The sequence below is a fragment of the Mus caroli genome, unplaced genomic scaffold (assembly GCF_978045245.1).
Source record: "Mus caroli unplaced genomic scaffold, Mus_caroli_1 scaffold_16, whole genome shotgun sequence".
Lineage (NCBI taxonomy): Eukaryota > Metazoa > Chordata > Mammalia > Rodentia > Muridae > Mus > Mus caroli.
The window spans coordinates 2691707-2710436 of record NW_028227271.1 but is presented as its reverse complement, the minus strand read 5'-3'; the positions used below and the strand labels follow the sequence as shown (position 1 = coordinate 2710436).

General features: G+C 50.8%; 1 protein-coding gene across 2 annotated transcripts; it reads left to right on the top strand.

Annotated features, from left to right (window-relative positions):
* Positions 1-2116: 2116 nt before the first annotated feature.
* LOC110310152 (keratin, type II cytoskeletal 7) lies at positions 2117-18301 on the top strand. Of its 2 annotated transcripts, XM_085831995.1 has the most exons (11): positions 2117-2235; positions 2423-2485; positions 3719-3787; positions 4973-5184; positions 7173-7233; positions 9206-9301; positions 10536-10700; positions 11508-11633; positions 13849-14069; positions 17574-17608; positions 18002-18301. In XM_085831995.1, the coding sequence occupies exons 4-11, from the start codon at positions 5000-5002 to the stop codon at positions 18151-18153; spliced, it is 1041 nt and encodes a 346-aa protein (XP_085688121.1). In that variant the 5' UTR covers positions 2117-2235; positions 2423-2485; positions 3719-3787; positions 4973-4999; the 3' UTR covers positions 18154-18301. The 2 variants fall into 2 exon arrangements, with proteins under 2 accessions (XP_085688121.1, XP_021038514.1); XM_021182855.3 differs by lacking the exons at positions 2117-2235; positions 2423-2485 and having other exon boundaries at positions 3274-3787.
* Positions 18302-18730: the final 429 nt, after the last annotated feature.

Genomic DNA, 18730 nt, shown 5'->3' with positions numbered 1-18730 from the left:
GTGTATGTATATGTGTGTATGTATGAGTATTTATGTGTATATGGGTATTGTGTATATATATGTGTGTATGTATATGTGTGTATGTGTATATATGTGTGTATGTATATGTGTGTATATATATGTGTGTGTATGTATATGTGTGTATGTATATGTGTGTATATATATGTGTGTATGTATATGTGTGTATGTGTGAGTATGTATATGTGTGTATGTGTGTATATATATGTGTGTGTATGTATGTGTATATGTGTGTATGCATGTGTACATGAAGATGCCTTCAGGCACTCACAGAGGCTGATGGTATTGGCTCCCTGGAGCTAGAGTTGCAGGAAGACGTGAGTCACCTGACCTGAGTCTGGGAACAGAAATCGGGTGGCCTTAACCACAGATCCACCTCCCCCATCTCCCACGGTCCTAATCATCACCATTATTATTATTTTTTGAAAGTAATCTAGTGGTTCCAACTACTGGGGTTCAAATCTTAGCTTTTCTACATTTTAGCTGTGGGAGCTTGGGCAAGTGACTTAAATTATTTGTACTTCAATGTATTCTCTTCATATGAGGACCATACTGGGTTTGGTGAGACCTGTCTATAATTCTAGCACTTGGGAAGCTGGGACGGGGTCATCAACAATCTGAGGCCAGCTTTGGCTGTATGGTGACAACCTGTCACAAAAGGTAGAGAGGTACAATACACCTCTGTGTCATAGGTTATATATATCATACGGACAAAATAGTTCAGTACGTTAAGCCGGCACATGCTCAGAAGATACCATGTAAACCACAGCCCACATTCTCCATGCCTGTTATGTTCTTCAGGATGGTGGTGTACAGTCAGGAAAGTAGCCTGCTGTCCATCACATCCTTCTCAGCCTGTGTCCCTCAGCTCCTTTGTGTTATGCGCGTATGCCCTGTGCTGAAGATTTTGTGTGCTGCTATTAGAGATTGAGCATTGGTCCACATACATGCTGGTCACGCACTCTGCCATTGGCTACCTCCCCCAGTGGCTCACGCAGACTGCTAAATGGCTTTTAGTCTGATCAGCAGTCACAGTTCAAGATCATGAAAAAAAAATAAACTCCCCCCCCGCCCCCATCTAAGAATTAGAATGTGTTTTTTTACATTGCTGGTCTTGAATACAAGTTATTATGTTTCTCCCGCTCTGTGAATGGAGCCACAGTGTCCACTGGGCCAGGATTGCAGGGGCCATCTAGGCATCCAGGTCAGGATTGGTGGATACAGGTAGTGCTAAGAATCTGTGCTCACTGCTGCTGGTGGTTGGGTTCCAGAGGATGCTTAGCATAGTAGCCAAGAGAGTTAGAGGACAAGCAAAGTTTACACTTGGCATGGCTTAGTGTGAGTGTGAGTGTGTGTGTGTGTGTATGAGTGAGTGTGTGTGGTATGTGTGAATGTGTGGTGTGTGTTTGAATATGTGTGAGTGTGTATGTGAGTGTGTGTGTGTGAACCTGTGTGTGTGTGTGAATGTGTGTGAACGTGTACTGTATGTGAATGTGTTTGAATGTGTGTGTGTGTGTGAATATGTGTATGTGAGTGTGAGTGTGTGTAGCAGAATGTTCTCACTGAGTAAGGCAGAAGACAATGGAGGAGTTTGTGGGGCTAAGGCAGAATATAGGAGGTAGTCTCTGTAAGGCCTGCATGTGGTGAGAGGGGAGGGGAAGGAATGGGGAAGAGAGAGAGAGAGAGAGAGAGAGAGAGAGAGAGAGAGAGAGAGAGAGAGAGAGAGAGAGAGAGAGAAGAGAGAGACTGGGTTCAGATGAACCACTAGGCTGTGAACTCCTTTGGGGCAGGAATTTGATGGAAGGTGTGGTGTCAGGGGCTGGCAGCCCTCTGTGAAACACTTCAAAGGACATTTGTGTGTGTGTGTGTGTGTTGCCTCCACCTGGCACTGAGTGGCCTCTCAGGTTGGTCTGGGAATGTGGGGGCAGGAGGAATCTAGCTAGCACTGGAGTTTTAAAGAATGTTCCAGGGAGGGGTAAGAGGCCCAGGGTAGATGTGGGGTAGGCTCAGGAATGAGGAAGTATTTCTCAAGCCTGTGTGTGGTGATTATAGGGGGCCGAGGCCTGGACTGGAGTGCCCAGGTACTTTTGTCTGTGTGCTTCCCAGCTCTTGTTAGACCCTCCTCCTGAAGGAGCTGTGGCTGAGGGGGCCAGGACCCGTCCAGGTCAGCGCACTAGCTGTGCCCTGCTTGAGAAAGAGAAGGAACTCTTGGTGTGGGTGAGAAACAACCTCCAGAGTGGGGGATGGGTGGCAGGGGCTGTAGCAAGATGGAGAGTGGGGTGCAGAGGGGGACAAAGGACTGAGGAAGCACCTTGAGGGGTAGGGAGTCTCCTTGAGAGCTTAGGGGTGTCTACCTGAAAAGGCAAAGCAGGAAGAACATTTCATTCCCACCCTCCCCACCTAGGATGCCCCGAAAGGACCAGTGGTCTCACTGCATGGAGCCAGAGGTGGGCTAAAGGCTGTCCAAGTGAGTCTGGGAAAACTGGAAGTCCGGGAGCACTCCGAGGAGCACTGAGCACACCACCACGGTTACCACAGAGGCCAGTTTTAGTTGTTTCCTTTCTCAGGCATAGCCTAGTGGGTTTGTAAGCAGGAAAAATGAGGCAGAGCAGGGAGGAGCGTCTGGATGTGAACAGGAGACAGGACACACACATGTGCATACAAATGTGTTCAGTTGTGAATCCAGACCCCCCCCACCCCCCCATGCACAGACTGCACTCATATACACTCACACTGGTGTGTTAGGGGTATGAGGGCACAGAAGGGTACGCACAGCCATCCCAGGAACCCATACAGTAGTTTGAGGAGGGGGTGAGGCAAGCCCTCTGAACTTGGATGGTGGGGAGGGTGCAGTTACCGAAACAGCTCTTCCCAGTAAGGCTCATCACAGGACCAGGTTACTCAAGAACTGAGCTGAACTCTCCAGTAGCAGCTGGGCCAGGAAGGAGAGTCCTAGGAAGCCTAGGGCTTCCCCAGCCAGTGGGTGAGGGGTTTCAACTTTCTCAACAGGAGCTATAGTTTGTCAGGCACTTCCTTTTGTAGCACTTGGCTTTCCTGCTGGCCTCAGGAATCTAGGTATTCACTCCTCACACCTGCTCTAGGAAGCCTTCTCCTGCCAATTGTAAGGTGGTCTCTTTGCGGTCCAGAGATTTCTGGACTGTGGGTATCTTAGACAACTTGCCTGAGGTGTGGGTGTCTCACAACGGCGTCTCGGCCTCCTGCAGACACTTCCCGAGTGGACGAAGAGCCTTGGGCGGTGGCTGGGGGCGGTGCGAGGGCAGAAGGCAGGCAGACAGGAAGGCCCTGGCTGCAGAGAAAGGTGGCCAGCGGCCAGCCCCGCCCTGTCCCCACCTGTGTGCGCTCAGCCTCCGCCCCGCATGGAGGAATAAAAGGTCGCAGACTGCCTGAGGTCAGGGAGTTCGCGCTGCTCCTCACCTCATCCAGCCAGCTGTGCCCAGCCGCTATGTCCATCCACTTCAGCTCTCGCTCCACTGCTTACCCGGGCCGTGGGGCTCAGGTGCGCCTGAGCTCGGGCCGTGCCGGCTTCGGCAGCAGCAGCCTCTATGGCCTGGGCTCATCAAGGCCTCGTGTGGCCGTGCGCTCCGCTTATGGGGGCCCGGTGGGCGCTGGCATCCGCGAGATCACCATCAATCAGAGCTTGCTGGCGCCGCTGAGTGTGGACATCGATCCCACCATCCAGCAGGTGCGCCAGGAGGAGCGCGAGCAGATCAAGACCCTCAACAACAAATTCGCCTCCTTCATCGACAAGGTGAGACAGCCTCAGTCGTACTCCAGCAGTTCTTTCCGGCCACGCCTTGCCCTGGGAGGCTGGTGTAGGTCTCTTTCCTCTTGTGTCTTTGGTGGGCTCTGTATAATACTTCTCCTTACACCCTCCTTTAGTCTCCAAACTCCGCTCCTCCAACAAATGGCCTTGGGCCCCGCCCTGTCCTTAAGGACTCAAGGATTGCCCCCAAGTTCTCTCCAGCTTCCTTAGTTGACTGGTCTCGGGGGATTTGGAGCCACTTTGTTACAGGTGTGAGGCTAGGAGCTCTGGAGGCCAAGGCCAGCAGTTAGTTCTTTAGTGTCTGGGTCCCTTTCCCTGGGAGGAGGTTGTGAGGAGTCAGGAATGGGGTGGGATGACTCCTCCTTTCTCGATGGGAGAATTACGTATCTGAGGTAGATGCTGAGAATAAAGGCCTGGTGGAGGGAGGCTTCTGCTCCACTTACCTGCCCGTTCCTCTACCTTCCTTTGTTGGCAGGAGGTAAGGTTGCAGATGGCTCTGTGGGAGATCAGGATTTGGGTGAGGGACCCTTTGGAAGGTATGCTCCCTGGCTGTCCATCCCAGTCATTCATGGGCATCTAGGAAGCTGAGAACTGCAGTCCTGCCTGTCCCTCTGGCTAGGACCAATCCCTTGCTTCAGCGTCTCCCTTCCAGTCCTCCTGCCTATACCGTTCTGTCCCAGAAATCCTTAAAAGAAACTTCCCAGACTGCTCTAGTCCTACTTCCTGCTCTATGCTGAGCTGTGCCATCCTAACCCAGCGCCTGATTCCTCAGGCTGCTGGTTTCAAGGGCTTTTCTTGCCTCCCACCTTCAGGCTGAGATAAGAGGAAGGAGAGAAGATATTGAGGAAGGAAGAAAAATTCCAGCGTGGAAGGAGGGGCCAGTCCAGTCAGTCCCCTAATACCCTCTCACCCCCAGCTTCAGAGAAGAAAGGGGCTATTTAAAGGGCAGAGGTAGAAAATACCATTGAAGCAGAATTGGCTAGGAACAGTGTACTCCACTAAACCAAGCTCACCTACTCCACGGCTTACACTTGAAATAGGGTCCTAGGGATGAGGGGTGAGCACAACTGGTGGGCACATGGGCTCTGTTGCACAGTGGTTCCAGACTTTTCAACCTCTGTGGTAGTAGAGTCTGGCCCCTCAGGTTCCTCCTCTTCCACACCCCTCCAGGTACGCTTCCTGGAACAGCAGAACAAGATGCTGGAGACCAAGTGGGCGTTGCTGCAGGAACAGAAGTCAGCCAAGAGCAGCCAGCTTCCCCGCATCTTTGAGGCTCAGATTGCTGGGCTGAGGCAGCAGCTCGAGACACTGCAGCTGGATGGGGGCCGCCTGGAGGTGGAGCTACGGAACATGCAGGATGTGGTGGAAGATTTCAAGAATAAGTAATGTCCCTGGTGCCTTTTGGAGGACCCCAGCCCTGGGGACAGTATGCCTCTCACACACAGACACTCCACAAGTGTCCCTGGTTCAGGGGTCAGAGTGCACAGCTACTCAGCACTGGAATGGCTGGAGCTATGGCCTTTGTTCACACAGTCCCTGCCCCACCTCTCCTTCTTGCCCCCAGGGGTTGTTGCTGGGACATTCTGGTCATTTTTTCCCTCAGCTTAGTCAGAAATTACCCTGTCTACCTTGACAGTGCTAGTTCCTTTTTTGGTGCCTAAGTCCCTAGGCACCATGAGTAGAAGGTGTCCTATGACTGGAATGCTTCAGAACTTATAGCCCTCACAGATTATTCTAGAACAGCCTTTCCCACCTCATGCAGATGAAGAATTGGAAACCAGACAGTCTATGGGACTTAGTCAAAATCACATTGCAGGTCACAGGAAACTTGTTCCTGAAGTTGGGTTCTTAATTCCCAGGAGGGGCCAAAGAGCTGATAGGAGAAGGAAAGAAACAGGATGGGGTTGATGGTTTTGCATGACACAGCAGGGGTCAGGGCAGACTAGGGAAGGGGCCACCAGAGACAGGAAGCCTGGGATTTGTGAGTACCTTTGAATGTCCCCGAAACTCTTTCTTCTCACTGAACAGAAAGCAAGGCCTAAGACTTGAGGGGGGGGGGCTCCCCTGTTCTCCCCCTCCCCCTGCCCCTGAGCACTGGGGACAGCTAGTGTGCTCTGTGTGTGGTTGTGTGACTAAGAGGGACCAGGCATACCAGCTCTGACCGGAGGAGAACAAACAGGACCTCTGGGGAGTGTCTCCCACCAGCTGCTTCCCTTGGGCAAAAGTCAACAGACAATCTCATAGAAGGTGGAACCAGACAGGTGCAGGGCAAGAGGATTCTGGGTAGCCAGCCAGTCCCTATTGTCAGGCAGTCAGCCCACACCCAGCTCCCCTCACCTCAGAGCAGCCGCTTCTGTGAGCTCCAGGTAGAGGATGAATGAGGAACAGGCAGCAGGCACAGGGAAGGGGAATGGCTGCCCTGAGCGCTCAAGCCTATTTGGAGCCCAGCAACCCAGCCCCAAGGTGGAGCTTCAGAGAGCCTTGCAGAGTAGCTTCTGTGAGACTGATATACCACTCTGGATGTGTGAATGTCCCCAGCCTGGCTCCTGGCTGGCACCCTGCTTTCTACCAGAGCTGTTCATCCAGGCTACCTCCGGCCAGTCTCAGCAGGCAATTCCTGCGAGCTCCTGAGCTCTCAGTCCTTCATCCCCACCTTCCCACCTGTTCTTAAATTTTCTTTTGATTCTTCCCCACATACACACTGGAACAGGCAAATGCATACTCTTCCCTTTTGCCCTGCTTGCAGAGATCCTCCCAAAGCCAGGTGCCAGCTCCTTCAGAGGAGGAGGGATTTGGGGAAAAGATGTAGGCTATAACCATCCAGTGTAGCCTGGCTTTTCAGGACTTCATGAGCTTTGTCCTGACTCAACAAGCTTCTCCCCTTTGAGCTTCCTCTTCGAAACTCAGGGGTGGGCCTACCTAGAGGTCAGGCTTGTGTTAGCTGTGGGGAGTTAAGCTAGGGATTGTCCCTTTGTAGTATAGTGACCTGGGCTGGTGACCTGCCTCTGTGTTTTCAGCTCTGACAATTACAGTACTACATTGTGGGGCTGTTGGGAGGGTGTGTGTGTATGTGTGTGTGTGTGTGTGTGTGTGAGTTATCCCACAGGAAGTGCAGGCTCCATTTACAGCCCCTAAGCATGGCTATGATTGCTCTCCCCATCAGTAGCTGCAGCCTTTGGTGTTTAATTCATATACATTTCCTAACCCCCTTCCCTCCATGCCAAGACTCAGAACCTTGGAACTCTGCATGGAGATGAGAGAAATGCTTTGTAGCCCTGACCCCTGCTCTCTGAGGGGTGTCACTGAGGTGAGTGTTGTGTGTGAGTGCTTGGAGGCTAAGCTGTATGTCACCCCTCCCACCCCCCTGCAGGTATGAAGAGGAGATCAACCAACGCACGGCTGCTGAGAATGAGTTTGTGTTGCTGAAGAAGGTGAGGGGCAGAGGTACTAGAGGGCCACCTCATACACAGGATGGGACCCTGGCTTTACCACAGGGCTAGGTCTGTGATCAAGGCCTGCTTTGGACTAAACAGGGAATGAGAAGCTTGGAAAAGCCTCAAAGCCACACCAGAGCAGCACAGCCCCTGTTCGCATGCTGTGTGTTCATGTGTGTTTGTGTGTGTCTCTGTGTGTGTGTGTGTATATGTGTGTATCTGTATGTGTGTGTCTGTGCATGTCTGTATGTGTCTATATGTGTGTGCATGTTTGTGCGTATGTGAGTCTATATGTGTGAGTGTGTGTGTTGTATGTATGTGTCTCTGTGTACATGTGTATGTGTGTGTCTTTGTGTGTACGTGTGTGTGTATATATATGTGTGTGTATGTGTGAGTGTGTGTTGTATATGTGTGTGTGCATGCATATCTCTGGTGACTGAATAGAGCTGTTTCCAGGCCTTTAGCATTAGAACTAAGACCAGAAGATGGAAGTTTGATAGGGAGGTCTTAGGTTCACAAAAGCAACTCTCTGCTAGGGGTTGCTCCAGACCCCATGGCTCCTGGGTGGCCTCAGATGTTTCCAGAGTGAACAATAAACTATCTTGAAGCAAGATGAGCTCTCTGACCCTGGCGGCATGCAGGTGACTTTTGGAAAGCTGCAGAAGCACCTTTGGGGGATTTGTGCTACCTTCCAGTTAGAATTCTGAGCCCAAACTCTCCCATCAAGCAGCTCTGTGTTCCAAGTCCTGCTGCAGGCAGAGCGGGACCTTGAAGACTCACGAGTCTCCCAAGAAAGCGTAGGTAGGTCAGAGAGTACGAAGGCTAGTCTTCATCGCCAGCCTGACTGCATTTAGAGTCACCCAGGAGTTGGATGTGCTAGTACATACCTTTAATTCCAGTGCTTGGTAGGCACAGGCAGAAGGCTGCTGCGGGCTCGAGGCCAGCATGGACTACACAGGAAGACCTGCTTTTCAGTTATATCATTATCAATCACTTGTAAGATTGGTGAGGTGTACCTTTGGGTGTCTCCAGAGAGGGCTGACTGAGCAAGGACCATCTGCCTTGCATGTGGACAACACCATCTGATGGATGGGCTAGGGCCCTGGGCAGAAAGGAAAGAGAGAGAGAGAGAGAGAGAGACAGACAGACAGACAGACAGACAGACAGACACACATGGGGTGGGTAGAGACAGAGACAGACAGAGAGAGAGGGAGATGGAAACAGACACAGAAAGAGAGAGGGAGAGAGAAAGAGAGACAGAAAGAGAGACACATATAGAGACAAAGACAGACAGAGACAGACATGGGGAGAGAGAGAGACAGAGAGAGATGGAGAGACAGAGAGACACAGAGAGAGAATAAAGAATTCCCTCCCTCTTCTGGTCAGCCATGACATGAGCTGCTGTGCTCTTTGCTGGCACTTCTGAGATCTGGGGTCTTTTCACCTTTACTTGCTTCTGTCAGGCATTTTGGTCACAGGCATTTTGGTCACAGGGATGCAAATGCACTCTCCGAGACCCTAGCTCCCACCTGGGCTTTACCTGTGGCTCACCTGCCTTGGAGTCACCCTGTGATCCAGCAAACCAGGCCAACTTGAGTTGCTCATCTTAGGAGGGCAAAGCGGGTCTGAATGATGGATGCTGAGCTCACATGGACTGAGAAGTCGAGGCTTTCAGTGCGGCCGTGACTTGTTCTCGGTCACACAGTCAGGATCCTGTCTACCTCACGAAGCCCTTGGGAGTTGGGTACATGTTTGGTTTGGGGCTCAGTTTTTGGGGGGGGTGCAGGTGTTGTTGGTTCCAGGGGTGCCTGGGAATGTCACCCATCCAGGAAGCAACCTGGAAAGCCTGGGGAAGCAGGGGCATTTTGTCCTGGAAACTTGGGCAGGATTGGCTAACTTGCCGTCGTCTCTGCGAACCGTTTTCTGTCTTGAGGATTTGGTGTCACTCTGTCCTGTCTCTCCACCCCAGGATGTGGATGCCGCCTACACGAACAAGGTGGAGTTGGAGGCCAAGGCGGACAGTCTGCAGGATGAGATCAACTTCCTCAAGACCCTTCACGAGACAGTGAGTTCCAGGGTGGGTGGCGTGTCTCCTAGCCCGAGGAAGGGGGTGACAGTGGATACCATCTGGCATCTAGCCTTGGGAAGGAGGTATGATGGCATCATCTGACAGAGGTTTGACTGGGACAGGGTACCAAATGCTTCTTTGGTCTCTCAGATGTAGCCTTTACGGGATCATCCAGCCTCCATTAGGTCTAGAGCTGGTGCCTATATGCATGTTACTGTCAGGAGTGAGGGTCTTTAGGCTGTTCATAAAATCAAGCTCAGGGTCAGTCTTCCCATCTTTGGCTTGTGTTATGTATATGTAGCTGGCTGTATATGATGTATATGTATATGATGTATATATGTACACACACACACATATAAAACTATACTCTATGTGACACAGTCTCTTCTCATTGGTGGCAGTAGTTCATACCCATTGCAAATAATATGGAAAAGCAAGTCATAAAATTGAAAACAGATTAATTTATCTTTTTTGGACCGCTGTGCGCCTGTACGCGCGCACACACTCAGACATGCGTCCATTAGCCGGGCGTGGTGGCACACACCTTTAATTCCAGCACTTGGGAGGCAGAGGCAGGCGGATTTCTGAGTTCGAGGCCAGCCTGGTCTACAAAGTGAGTTCCAGGACAGCCAGGGCTACACGGAGAAACCCTGTCTCAAAAAACAAAAAACAAAAAATCAGACATGTGTCCACACAGGTTTTGAGATAGAATCTGATTGTTTCACCCAGACTGACCTTGAGCTCATTATACAGTTTACACCGGCCTCCAACTTAGGATCCTTTAGCCTTAGCTTCCTCGGGGCTAGGTTTAGAGATGAGCCACCATGACTGGCTAAAATATGTACTCTAAGAAAATCAGTCCCGTGTTCTTTCAGATGACGGCATACTGCAGACATGCTTGCCTGCCTGTAAACACAGCTGTACTGTGGTTTCCAAGGCTGCAGAATGTCACATGGTGGAATAAGAATGGTTTCAGTATCTCTACTGGCTCCTGTTACATTAGACTTGTAAGGGGACCACATTGTCTCATTATCTCTTTTAATCCTATCAGACTCTGATACTGAGATGCTAGTAGCCAGGGTAGGCAGAACTATGTGGTATGTGCTGGGTCCGTGCCCCTTACTGCCTGGCCATTCTGCCCATTCCAGGTTGGGTAGGTTCTAGTGTGGTCTGGGAACAGGATAGATCATGTCCCAGGCATGCATCCCAGTGTCCTGTCTGGTCCCTGCAGGAGTTAGCAGAGCTGCAGTCGCAGATCTCAGACACATCTGTGGTGCTGTCCATGGACAACAGCCGCTCCCTGGACTTGGATGGTATCATTGCTGACGTCAAAGCCCAGTATGAGGAGATGGCCAATCACAGCCGGGCAGAGGCTGAAGCTTGGTACCAGACCAAGGTGTGTGGCTCCCTGGGGTATCTATCTCTCCTCTTTCTGCTAGGCTCTGGGTGCTCCTTTCCTTGTCTCCAGCCTTCAGGACCTGTCAGACACCAGTGGCTAAGGCCATGGTATACTCTGGAGTTCAGAAAGAAAGGTGACAAGGCTAGCCCCTGCCTTAGGTGAGAACCCAGGCTGATGGGGCACAGGAAGAGGAATGAGGCACACACTGATTGATGGCATTCGGTTTCATAGTGACAGTTGGGCAGGGATAGGAGGAGTGTTAAATGGCCTGTCACCTCCACACACTTAGCCCACAGAACAGCCCTTTTATGTGTGTAACACTATAATGGTTGTTCCAAACACAAGGAAGTAGGCACAGAGAGGCTTGAGCGAGCTTCCAGCTCTACACAACTAGTCTGTGGAAGAGCAAGGTGGAAGATCCTGAAGTCCAGTGTTCCAGGCCCTGGAGACTTGATTGTTGCTACAGAGTCAGAACAGCTGAGAGCAATCTGCTAAAGAAACGGGAGAGACTTTGGAGGAAGTTAGAAGTCAGATTTGAAGGGAGTATAGGGCATGGATCCCCGTAGTATGCACGGGTAAAAACTCAGTCTTGGACTCTTGCTCTCAGATTCTGACTAGGAGGGGTGGTAGTGTCCTGGAGTGTGAGGGGTGTGGACGTGGGCGGGGTTGGGCAGTGGTGGTGGCTGAGAGGCAACAACTTTTCTTGGGAACGTGGGCTGGGAGGGGCTTTCTGTGGGTGGGGAGAGGGCCCAGTGGCTGGCCGTGATGGTTCACCCTGCCGTAACTGTGTTTCTGGGCTTTCAGTTTGAGACACTCCAGGCCCAGGCTGGGAAGCACGGGGATGACCTCCGCAACACCCGGAATGAGATTGCAGAGATGAACCGCTCCATCCAGAGGCTGCAGGCAGAGATCGACACCTTGAAGAACCAGGTGGGAACCCGCTCTCCTGTCCTGCTGAGAGTGGGAGGCAGCTAGTCAGGTCAGGTCAGGTCAGGTCAGGTCAGGGTCAGAGTGAGTCTGGGAGGTCTGGGCCCAGGTGGGTGCAGCTCACATCTCAGGTCCTTAGTGAGACCTACAGGTGGAGTGAGGTTGGCCAGACCCTGGCTTAGGGTTGAACCTGGTAAGAGTCATTCATGGTTGGGCATGGAGCCTGTACACTGGCCTCGGGCAGCCTGCCAAAGATGAACCACTATGACGCTGAGCTCTCTGCTCCTAGTTCTGGGGCTTACAGCACACCTATCAGAAGTCCATACAAGTCCTTCCCCTGTCTTCATTCTGGATGACACACCTCCTCCTTTTGATCAGGCCATGCTAGCCTGCTTCCTGAAGCTTGCTTTTACTGAACATTGATGCTCCAAGCCCTTTCCATCTAGCTGGAATGTAATTCTCTCAGCTCTGGCTATGGCCGTTGCTTCCTCATCCCAGGGGTTTAGGACCGGAGTCCCCTTGTGGAGGTTGGCTTCTTTAAACACCCAGCATCACACCAACAGGTCATCTGAAGTTCTTTGAAGCACTGGAGGGTATGAGGCTATTATTAAGGTTCTGGCAGTTTTCACTTGGCTGGAATTGCATACTCCTTGAGAGCAGAAGCCATCTGTCTGGCTCACTGGTCCTGTCTTCTGGAACCCGTCACACCATAGGGACAAAAGTCTCGGAGCAGAGGCTGAGAGCACAGCAAGTTGGTTGGAAGTCAGAATTGGGGGATGTTGATGAGGGAAGGTTCCCCTAAGTCCTGGTGGAGATGCTTAGGACAGTTCAGCCAGAGTAGGTATCTGTGATGGGGGTGAGCAGGTGATACCTGCAGCAGCTGCAGTGGGAATATGGGGATGATTTACCCAGAAGTCCCTGAGCCCTGTAGGCTGGTTTATACACAAGGGTGCCTGCTTGGATGCAGCACAGAGAGTAGCCCTGTACTGAAACAGTCAGGACTTTTGACCAGGATAGGAGGCTCAGGGGAACAAGGGCGCTTTCTCAAACCTTGTCACCTTCCCCACATCCATCCACTTTCGTGTGATCTTACTCAGACAGCTATCACAACTGCGGGCCTCAAGGGGCTGAGAAGGGTCTCTGGAAGCAGTGGGCTGGCCCTGGCCCAGGGGACATTAGTGCGAGAGGAATCCGCTGAGCGGTGCCCATGAAGTAGAGAGACAGACTACAGCTGAGAGAAGACATTAGGGTGGAGAGGGGTCCTAGACAGGACCCCTCTTATTTAAGGGGTCCTGTTTTATCTTATTTAAAAAAATACCTTTTAATTAAAATGTAGTTACATCACTTCCTCCTTCCAACTTCTCCCATATTCCTGTCCATTTTCTTTTAAATTGCTGGTTTCCATTTTAAAGATGGCATCCAGTTCTTGTTATCTGCTGGCATCTGTGACCCAATCAGGATCCCATGGCCTGGGAGCTCTGGTGGGGGTAGTGGGGGTGGGAGGGACAGGTGCTAGGGTTTGTAATCTATAGCAATATTGATTGACAATGTGGTGTGTTCTAGGTATCTATCAGGTTAAGACGTTGCACATCTCTCCTTTTTAAAAGACTCTTAAAATTATAATTAAAAATTTGAGGCTTATATTTATTTGCTTTATTTCATTTGTATGAGGATCCTGCTTACATGTACATGTATATATATATATATATATATATATATATATATATATATACATGTACATATCACATGCATCCTAGGACTGACCTTTGGGACAGTTGTGAATGTCCATGTGGGTACTGGGAATTGAACCTGGGTCCTCTGCAAGAGCAACAGTACTCTTAAACACTGAGCAGTCTCTCTAGCCTGACTTTGTGTGTCTTAGCTTATCATACCCTCACAGTAACCCTATGAAGTAGATGATGCTGTGACCATTATTATTTTAGAAGGAGGAGAAGGGGTTAAGTCACCCGAGGGCTTGAAGGGGTTAATTCGCCCAAGGCTACACCACTAGAAAGTAGCAAAGCCAGCAACAGACCCTGAGCACTGGACCTCACATCCTTGTGTCTAACCTTCAGCATCCCCTGGTCTTCAGGGGAGTGGGCAGGGACAGTAAAGCCATCCTCAGCGAGATGGGCAGGTGCTTGCTGCAGAATGGGTTGGTGGGAAGGTAGCAAGCAGTCAGCTGGCTTCTCACTCATGGCTTCACTACTGCCCACAGCGTGCCAAGTTAGAGTCCAGCATCGCGGAGGCTGAGGAACAAGGGGAGCTGGCAATCAAGGATGCTCATGCTAAGCAGGGGGAGCTGGAGGCTGCCCTGCAGAAGGCCAAGCAGGATATGGCCCAGCATCTTCGAGAGTACCAGGAGCTCTTGAACACCAAGCTGGCACTGGACATTGAGATCGCCACCTACCGCAAGCTGCTGGAGGGCGAGGAGAGCCGGTGAGAGAGACAAGCTAGTCAGTCAGACAAGCTATGTGTTAAGTCCTGGGGGTCGGGGAGGTCTGTCCTTGTTATTGATAGATCTACAGGCATCTCCTAGGTGCCCCTCCTCTGCAGGGCATAGGGTGAGAGGGTGCACAAAACCTACGGTTGCTTCTTAGCCCTGTAGAAAATGTTCTCCTAGAACAGTGGTCCTCAACCTTCCTGAAGCTGTGACCCTTTAATTCCTCATGCTGTGGTGACCTCCAACCATAAAATTATTTTCACTGCTACTTCATAGCTGTAATTTTGCTACTGTTATGAACCACAATGTGAATATCTGACGTGCAGGATATCTCATATTTGACCCCTGGGAATGGGTCCTTTGACTCCCAACACTTCAAGAGCCACAGGTTTAAGAACCACTGTTCTAGAAGGAAAGGCTATGTGTTAAGTCCCACATGGGGCCATTAGCAGGTCTTAAAAAAAAAAATAGTTTACTTCTTGGTATGTGTAAATGTGTGTTTGGTGCAAGCGTCTGGTGTATGTACACCGGTGTGCACAGGTTCCCACATCCAAGCCGATGCTTGGAGGCCAGGGGAGGGTGCCAGTGTCCTGTTCCATGTCTGCCTGATTTTGAGAGAAGGTCTCTTACTGAACCATCAGCTATGGATGAACTGGGTTTACCTGAAAGGGGGGCTGGAAATGAAAAGGATGGGGTATGAGAGAAGGATGAAGCCAAGACAAATTTCTGATCAAGGTTCGAAGTTTAATAGTCAGCACTGTGTTTATATAGGGAGAGCCCACAGACCCATCCATCCTTTCAGCTGTATTGAGTCGCAAAGCAAGCTCAGCAGGCAGTCTACTCCTGTAGGAAATTCACTCCACCTGGGTCCTTAAGGTCCAACCTCCGAAAGCATTTAAGGTCTATTTAGCCTGCTCAAGTCTGGGGGAACGGCACTTGATCCTCCTATCTTCCAGCTGCTCCCTCATAGCATTGTGGTTACAGGAATGTGTGTGTGCGCGCGCACGCGAGCACACACACACACACACACACACACACACACACACCTGGCTTTTTTTATTTTTGAGGAGTCCACTTCAGGTCCTCATGTTTGTTCAGCAAGCGCTCTTACTATCTGAGCTGTCTCCTCAGCCCTGAGTGGGGCTCTCTTACTTGGTTCTCAGCCTGTATTCAGGAAGGCAGGTCAGGAGCATTGCCTCCGGGGTCTACAGAAGGACAAGCTGTGGTTCAATGAACCTCAGAAGGATAGTGTAATATGCAGTTGAAGCCTGCTGATTCCTGACCATGGATGTCCACAGGGCCCCCACGGGGCTAGGCTGCTTTTCATGGCTAACTGGGCTAACCATGTGGCACTCGGTGTGCTGGGAAGATTTCCTCTGTCCCCAGAGCTGTTTGCACAGTCACCTGCAGTGATAGCAGGGGCTGGCAGGGGCTGGGCTGGCTTCCAGCAGGACAGAGCACTTCAGTCTGAGGCTGGTTTTGTTCTTACTCCGGCGGCGGCGGCTGATTGCTTCTGCTGACGTATGTATGAGGCGGTGCCCTGGGGATGGTTAGAATTTGGAGAGGCATAGGCATGGGAGTAGACTTGTTAGTTTCCACTTGTTAGAACCCAGCATAGAGTCAGATGAGATGTAAGCCATGTTTCTACCCTCAGGGAGGAGGTGCATACATCGTGGAGATAAAAACATCTGCAAAGGGAGAGTGTTTATAGACCAGGAACATGCACTTTAACATTTATTATTATTATTTATTAATTATTAATATATTAATATTTATTTGCTTGCACTTAAAGAAATCCTAATTAAAAAAAAACGTGTGTGTGTGTGTACCTGTGTGTGTGTGTGTACCTGTGTGTGTACATGCCACAGTGTGTCTGGGTGTGAAGGTCAGAAAACAGCTTTTGGGAGTAGATTCTCTCCCTCCATCATGTGATTGAACTCAGGCCGTCAGACTTGGCAGCTATGCTCTCTTACCCATGGAGCCATCTACTTAGCCCCTGGAACTTGCATTTGTTGTTGTTGTTGTTGTTGTTGTTTTTAATACTAAGTTTAACAGGAGAACTTTTTCTTTCCTGAGCATTATCTGAGCATTATTCTTGAGCTGTATGTGTGTAGGTGAGGATGAATGGAATGGCTAGGAAGGCAGGGGTGTGTTGGGGCAGAAAGCCTAGGTGGTAGGAGGAGGGGGAAACATGGTTGAGGGTGCAGGTCAGAAGTAGAGGAAGGTCTGTGTGCTGAATAGGGTGTGCCCTATTCAGTATAATTTATTACATTATTTATAAGTACTTTTATTTAACTCCCTGGCTTCTTTGTGGGAAGAGGAACTAAACATCAGAGGCCCCCGGAAGGCCAGCTGACTGCTACTTAGGCGGCTGCATCTGAGACACCTCTCTCTGAACCTTCTTTCTACTCATACGCCGCCCTCTTCTTGATTTTTCCTGTTTTAAATCCCTCAACCCCTCAGTGATTCCTGGGCACATTGGGGACTGTGCGGCTCTGAAGCTTTCTTAATTGTTATGAGTTTGTATTCTTTGAGATACAATGTTGCAAATAGAGTCACAAAATCAACATATACATAGAATTAGAAAGGAAAAACCAAATCAGTCACTCTTCCTTGGACCTTAGGTCTCTTCCCCCTGAGCCCTTTAGACAGTACAGTGGGCATTCTGACATGGAATTGCTGCTTGACGGGATCCTGACCTTGACTGCTCCACCTTCTAGCAATTTTTACCATTTGATCCAGCATCCTGGAAGTGTCCAAAAAACCCGTCTCTTCTTCCCTCCTCAGTTTAAGGCTGCCCAGGCGTCAGTCCCCTCCCCATCAATATAAGGTGTCTCTTACCCAAACCAAGCAAATTGAACCCCAAGGCCAAGAGCTTGTTGACAATGGGACTCTGAGTCACCAAACAAACACACCCAGCTGTTTCAGACAGATTTTTAATTTCCACTGCAATACCTGTTTCAGGCCCACGGGCTTCTGAAAGCCACCCCGCCTGCCCCCACCCTCAAAGTCCTGGCTGGGGCTGAAGTTAGTCAGTCAACAATTCATTAATTATTTCAGCACCTATTAAGTAATTGTTAATTCCAGGCCTCATGCTAGGGGCTGGACTAGGAGTCTGCAGGCAACAGCCCATTCTGAAAGCTTCTGGTGGGGAAGGGCAGAACGGCTCGCAAACAATAAGCATGACAACTATTTCCCAAGCCCTAGGTGCTCAGGGCTGGTAGGGAAATTGAGTGCAATGCATCAGTCTTCACACATAGACCTGCCACCTTGGTTCTGGAGGTAGGAACAATTTAGAGGTGAGACATGGAGGGACTTTGGTACATTGCATGTAGTTGGCTGGGAGAGGGGTCTCTCAGGTATTTTCAAACAAGGCTAAGGGCAAGCTGGGAACAAGGAAGGATGGACATTCTGCTTAGGGGCTGGAAGCAGGTGGCCAGTGGTGCTAGCTCAGCAATGAGGTAAGAGCTGCTTTCACGGATCTGTCCTCTGCCCCACAGGTTGTCTGGAGACGGAATGGGACCTGTGAACATCTGTAAGTTCTTGGCCACACCTTGAACTGTGTAGACCTAGCTGGGTCTCTGGCAGGGTAGATTTGCCCAAAGGTCTGGCTTGTATGGCTGGGAGCCCCCTCCCCTAACTTCATATACAGCTCTGGCAGATTCCATGGAACTCATATCCGCCTAGCTCAGTGGCTCAGAGCAGGGGTGGGGTAGTGGGAAGGCAGGTGAGAGAAGGCTTTGAGCTCCTGTGGAGGGAGGGGCTCCTGTCACTATCGGAAGTTTCATTTGGGCTGCTGGGGGGGCGTGGCTGTTAGCGAGGAAAGGCAGATTGAGGAGAGGGGCAGCTGTGGTGGGGAGGTGGGTAGGGGAAAGGGTGGGTTCCCTGGGTAGGGGCCTGTGAACTAACAGATCCTCTCCTCTTCCAGCTGTTGTGAATTCCACTGGGGGCAATGGCGGCAAGCTTATCTTCGGAGGAACCATGGGAAGCAACGCTCTGAGCTTCAGTGGGGGACCCGGAGCCCTCAGGGCCTATTCCATCAAGACCACATCTACTACCCGCAGGGGCACCCACAACTGAGCACGTACAATCAAGCTGTGGGCTTGGAGAGACCCCCCCCCCCCCATACCCCTTTGTCCACCTCATATCCCTGTCCCCAGCCTGGAAGATAGTCTGAAACTGCTGTTGGCTTTAATAAAGGGCCTCTCTGAGAGAGCTGCATCGGCTAGCTAGGAGTGGTACTCACAGGGAACAGAGGATGTAGTGTGCTCAGAACTGGGGTTCAGACTGACATGGGTATGGCTTTAAGGTGCTGGACCCCCATCCATGGTGCCACCTTGGCCCTTATCCAGGCTGGAGCTGGTTCCAGTGCCTCTCCTGAGATCATTTAATATGGCCAGTGGGTACAGGAGGTTGTGGTAACAGGTGGATGTTGAAGACCTCTTTCCTTTCAGGGAGGGTCTACTTGCACCTCTGTTGCCAGCCTGTGGTCTTGAAGTGAGATCACACACATTCAGCTCTCCAAGGCCCTGGGCTTTGGTGGCCCAGCAAACTCCCCAAGACACCCACAGTCAGCCCTTCCTGAGGTCTGGGACTTTGTGTTCTGATACTTACAAGAGGTCCTGTCCTTTGCCTCTGAGATTCTTTGGGGATGATG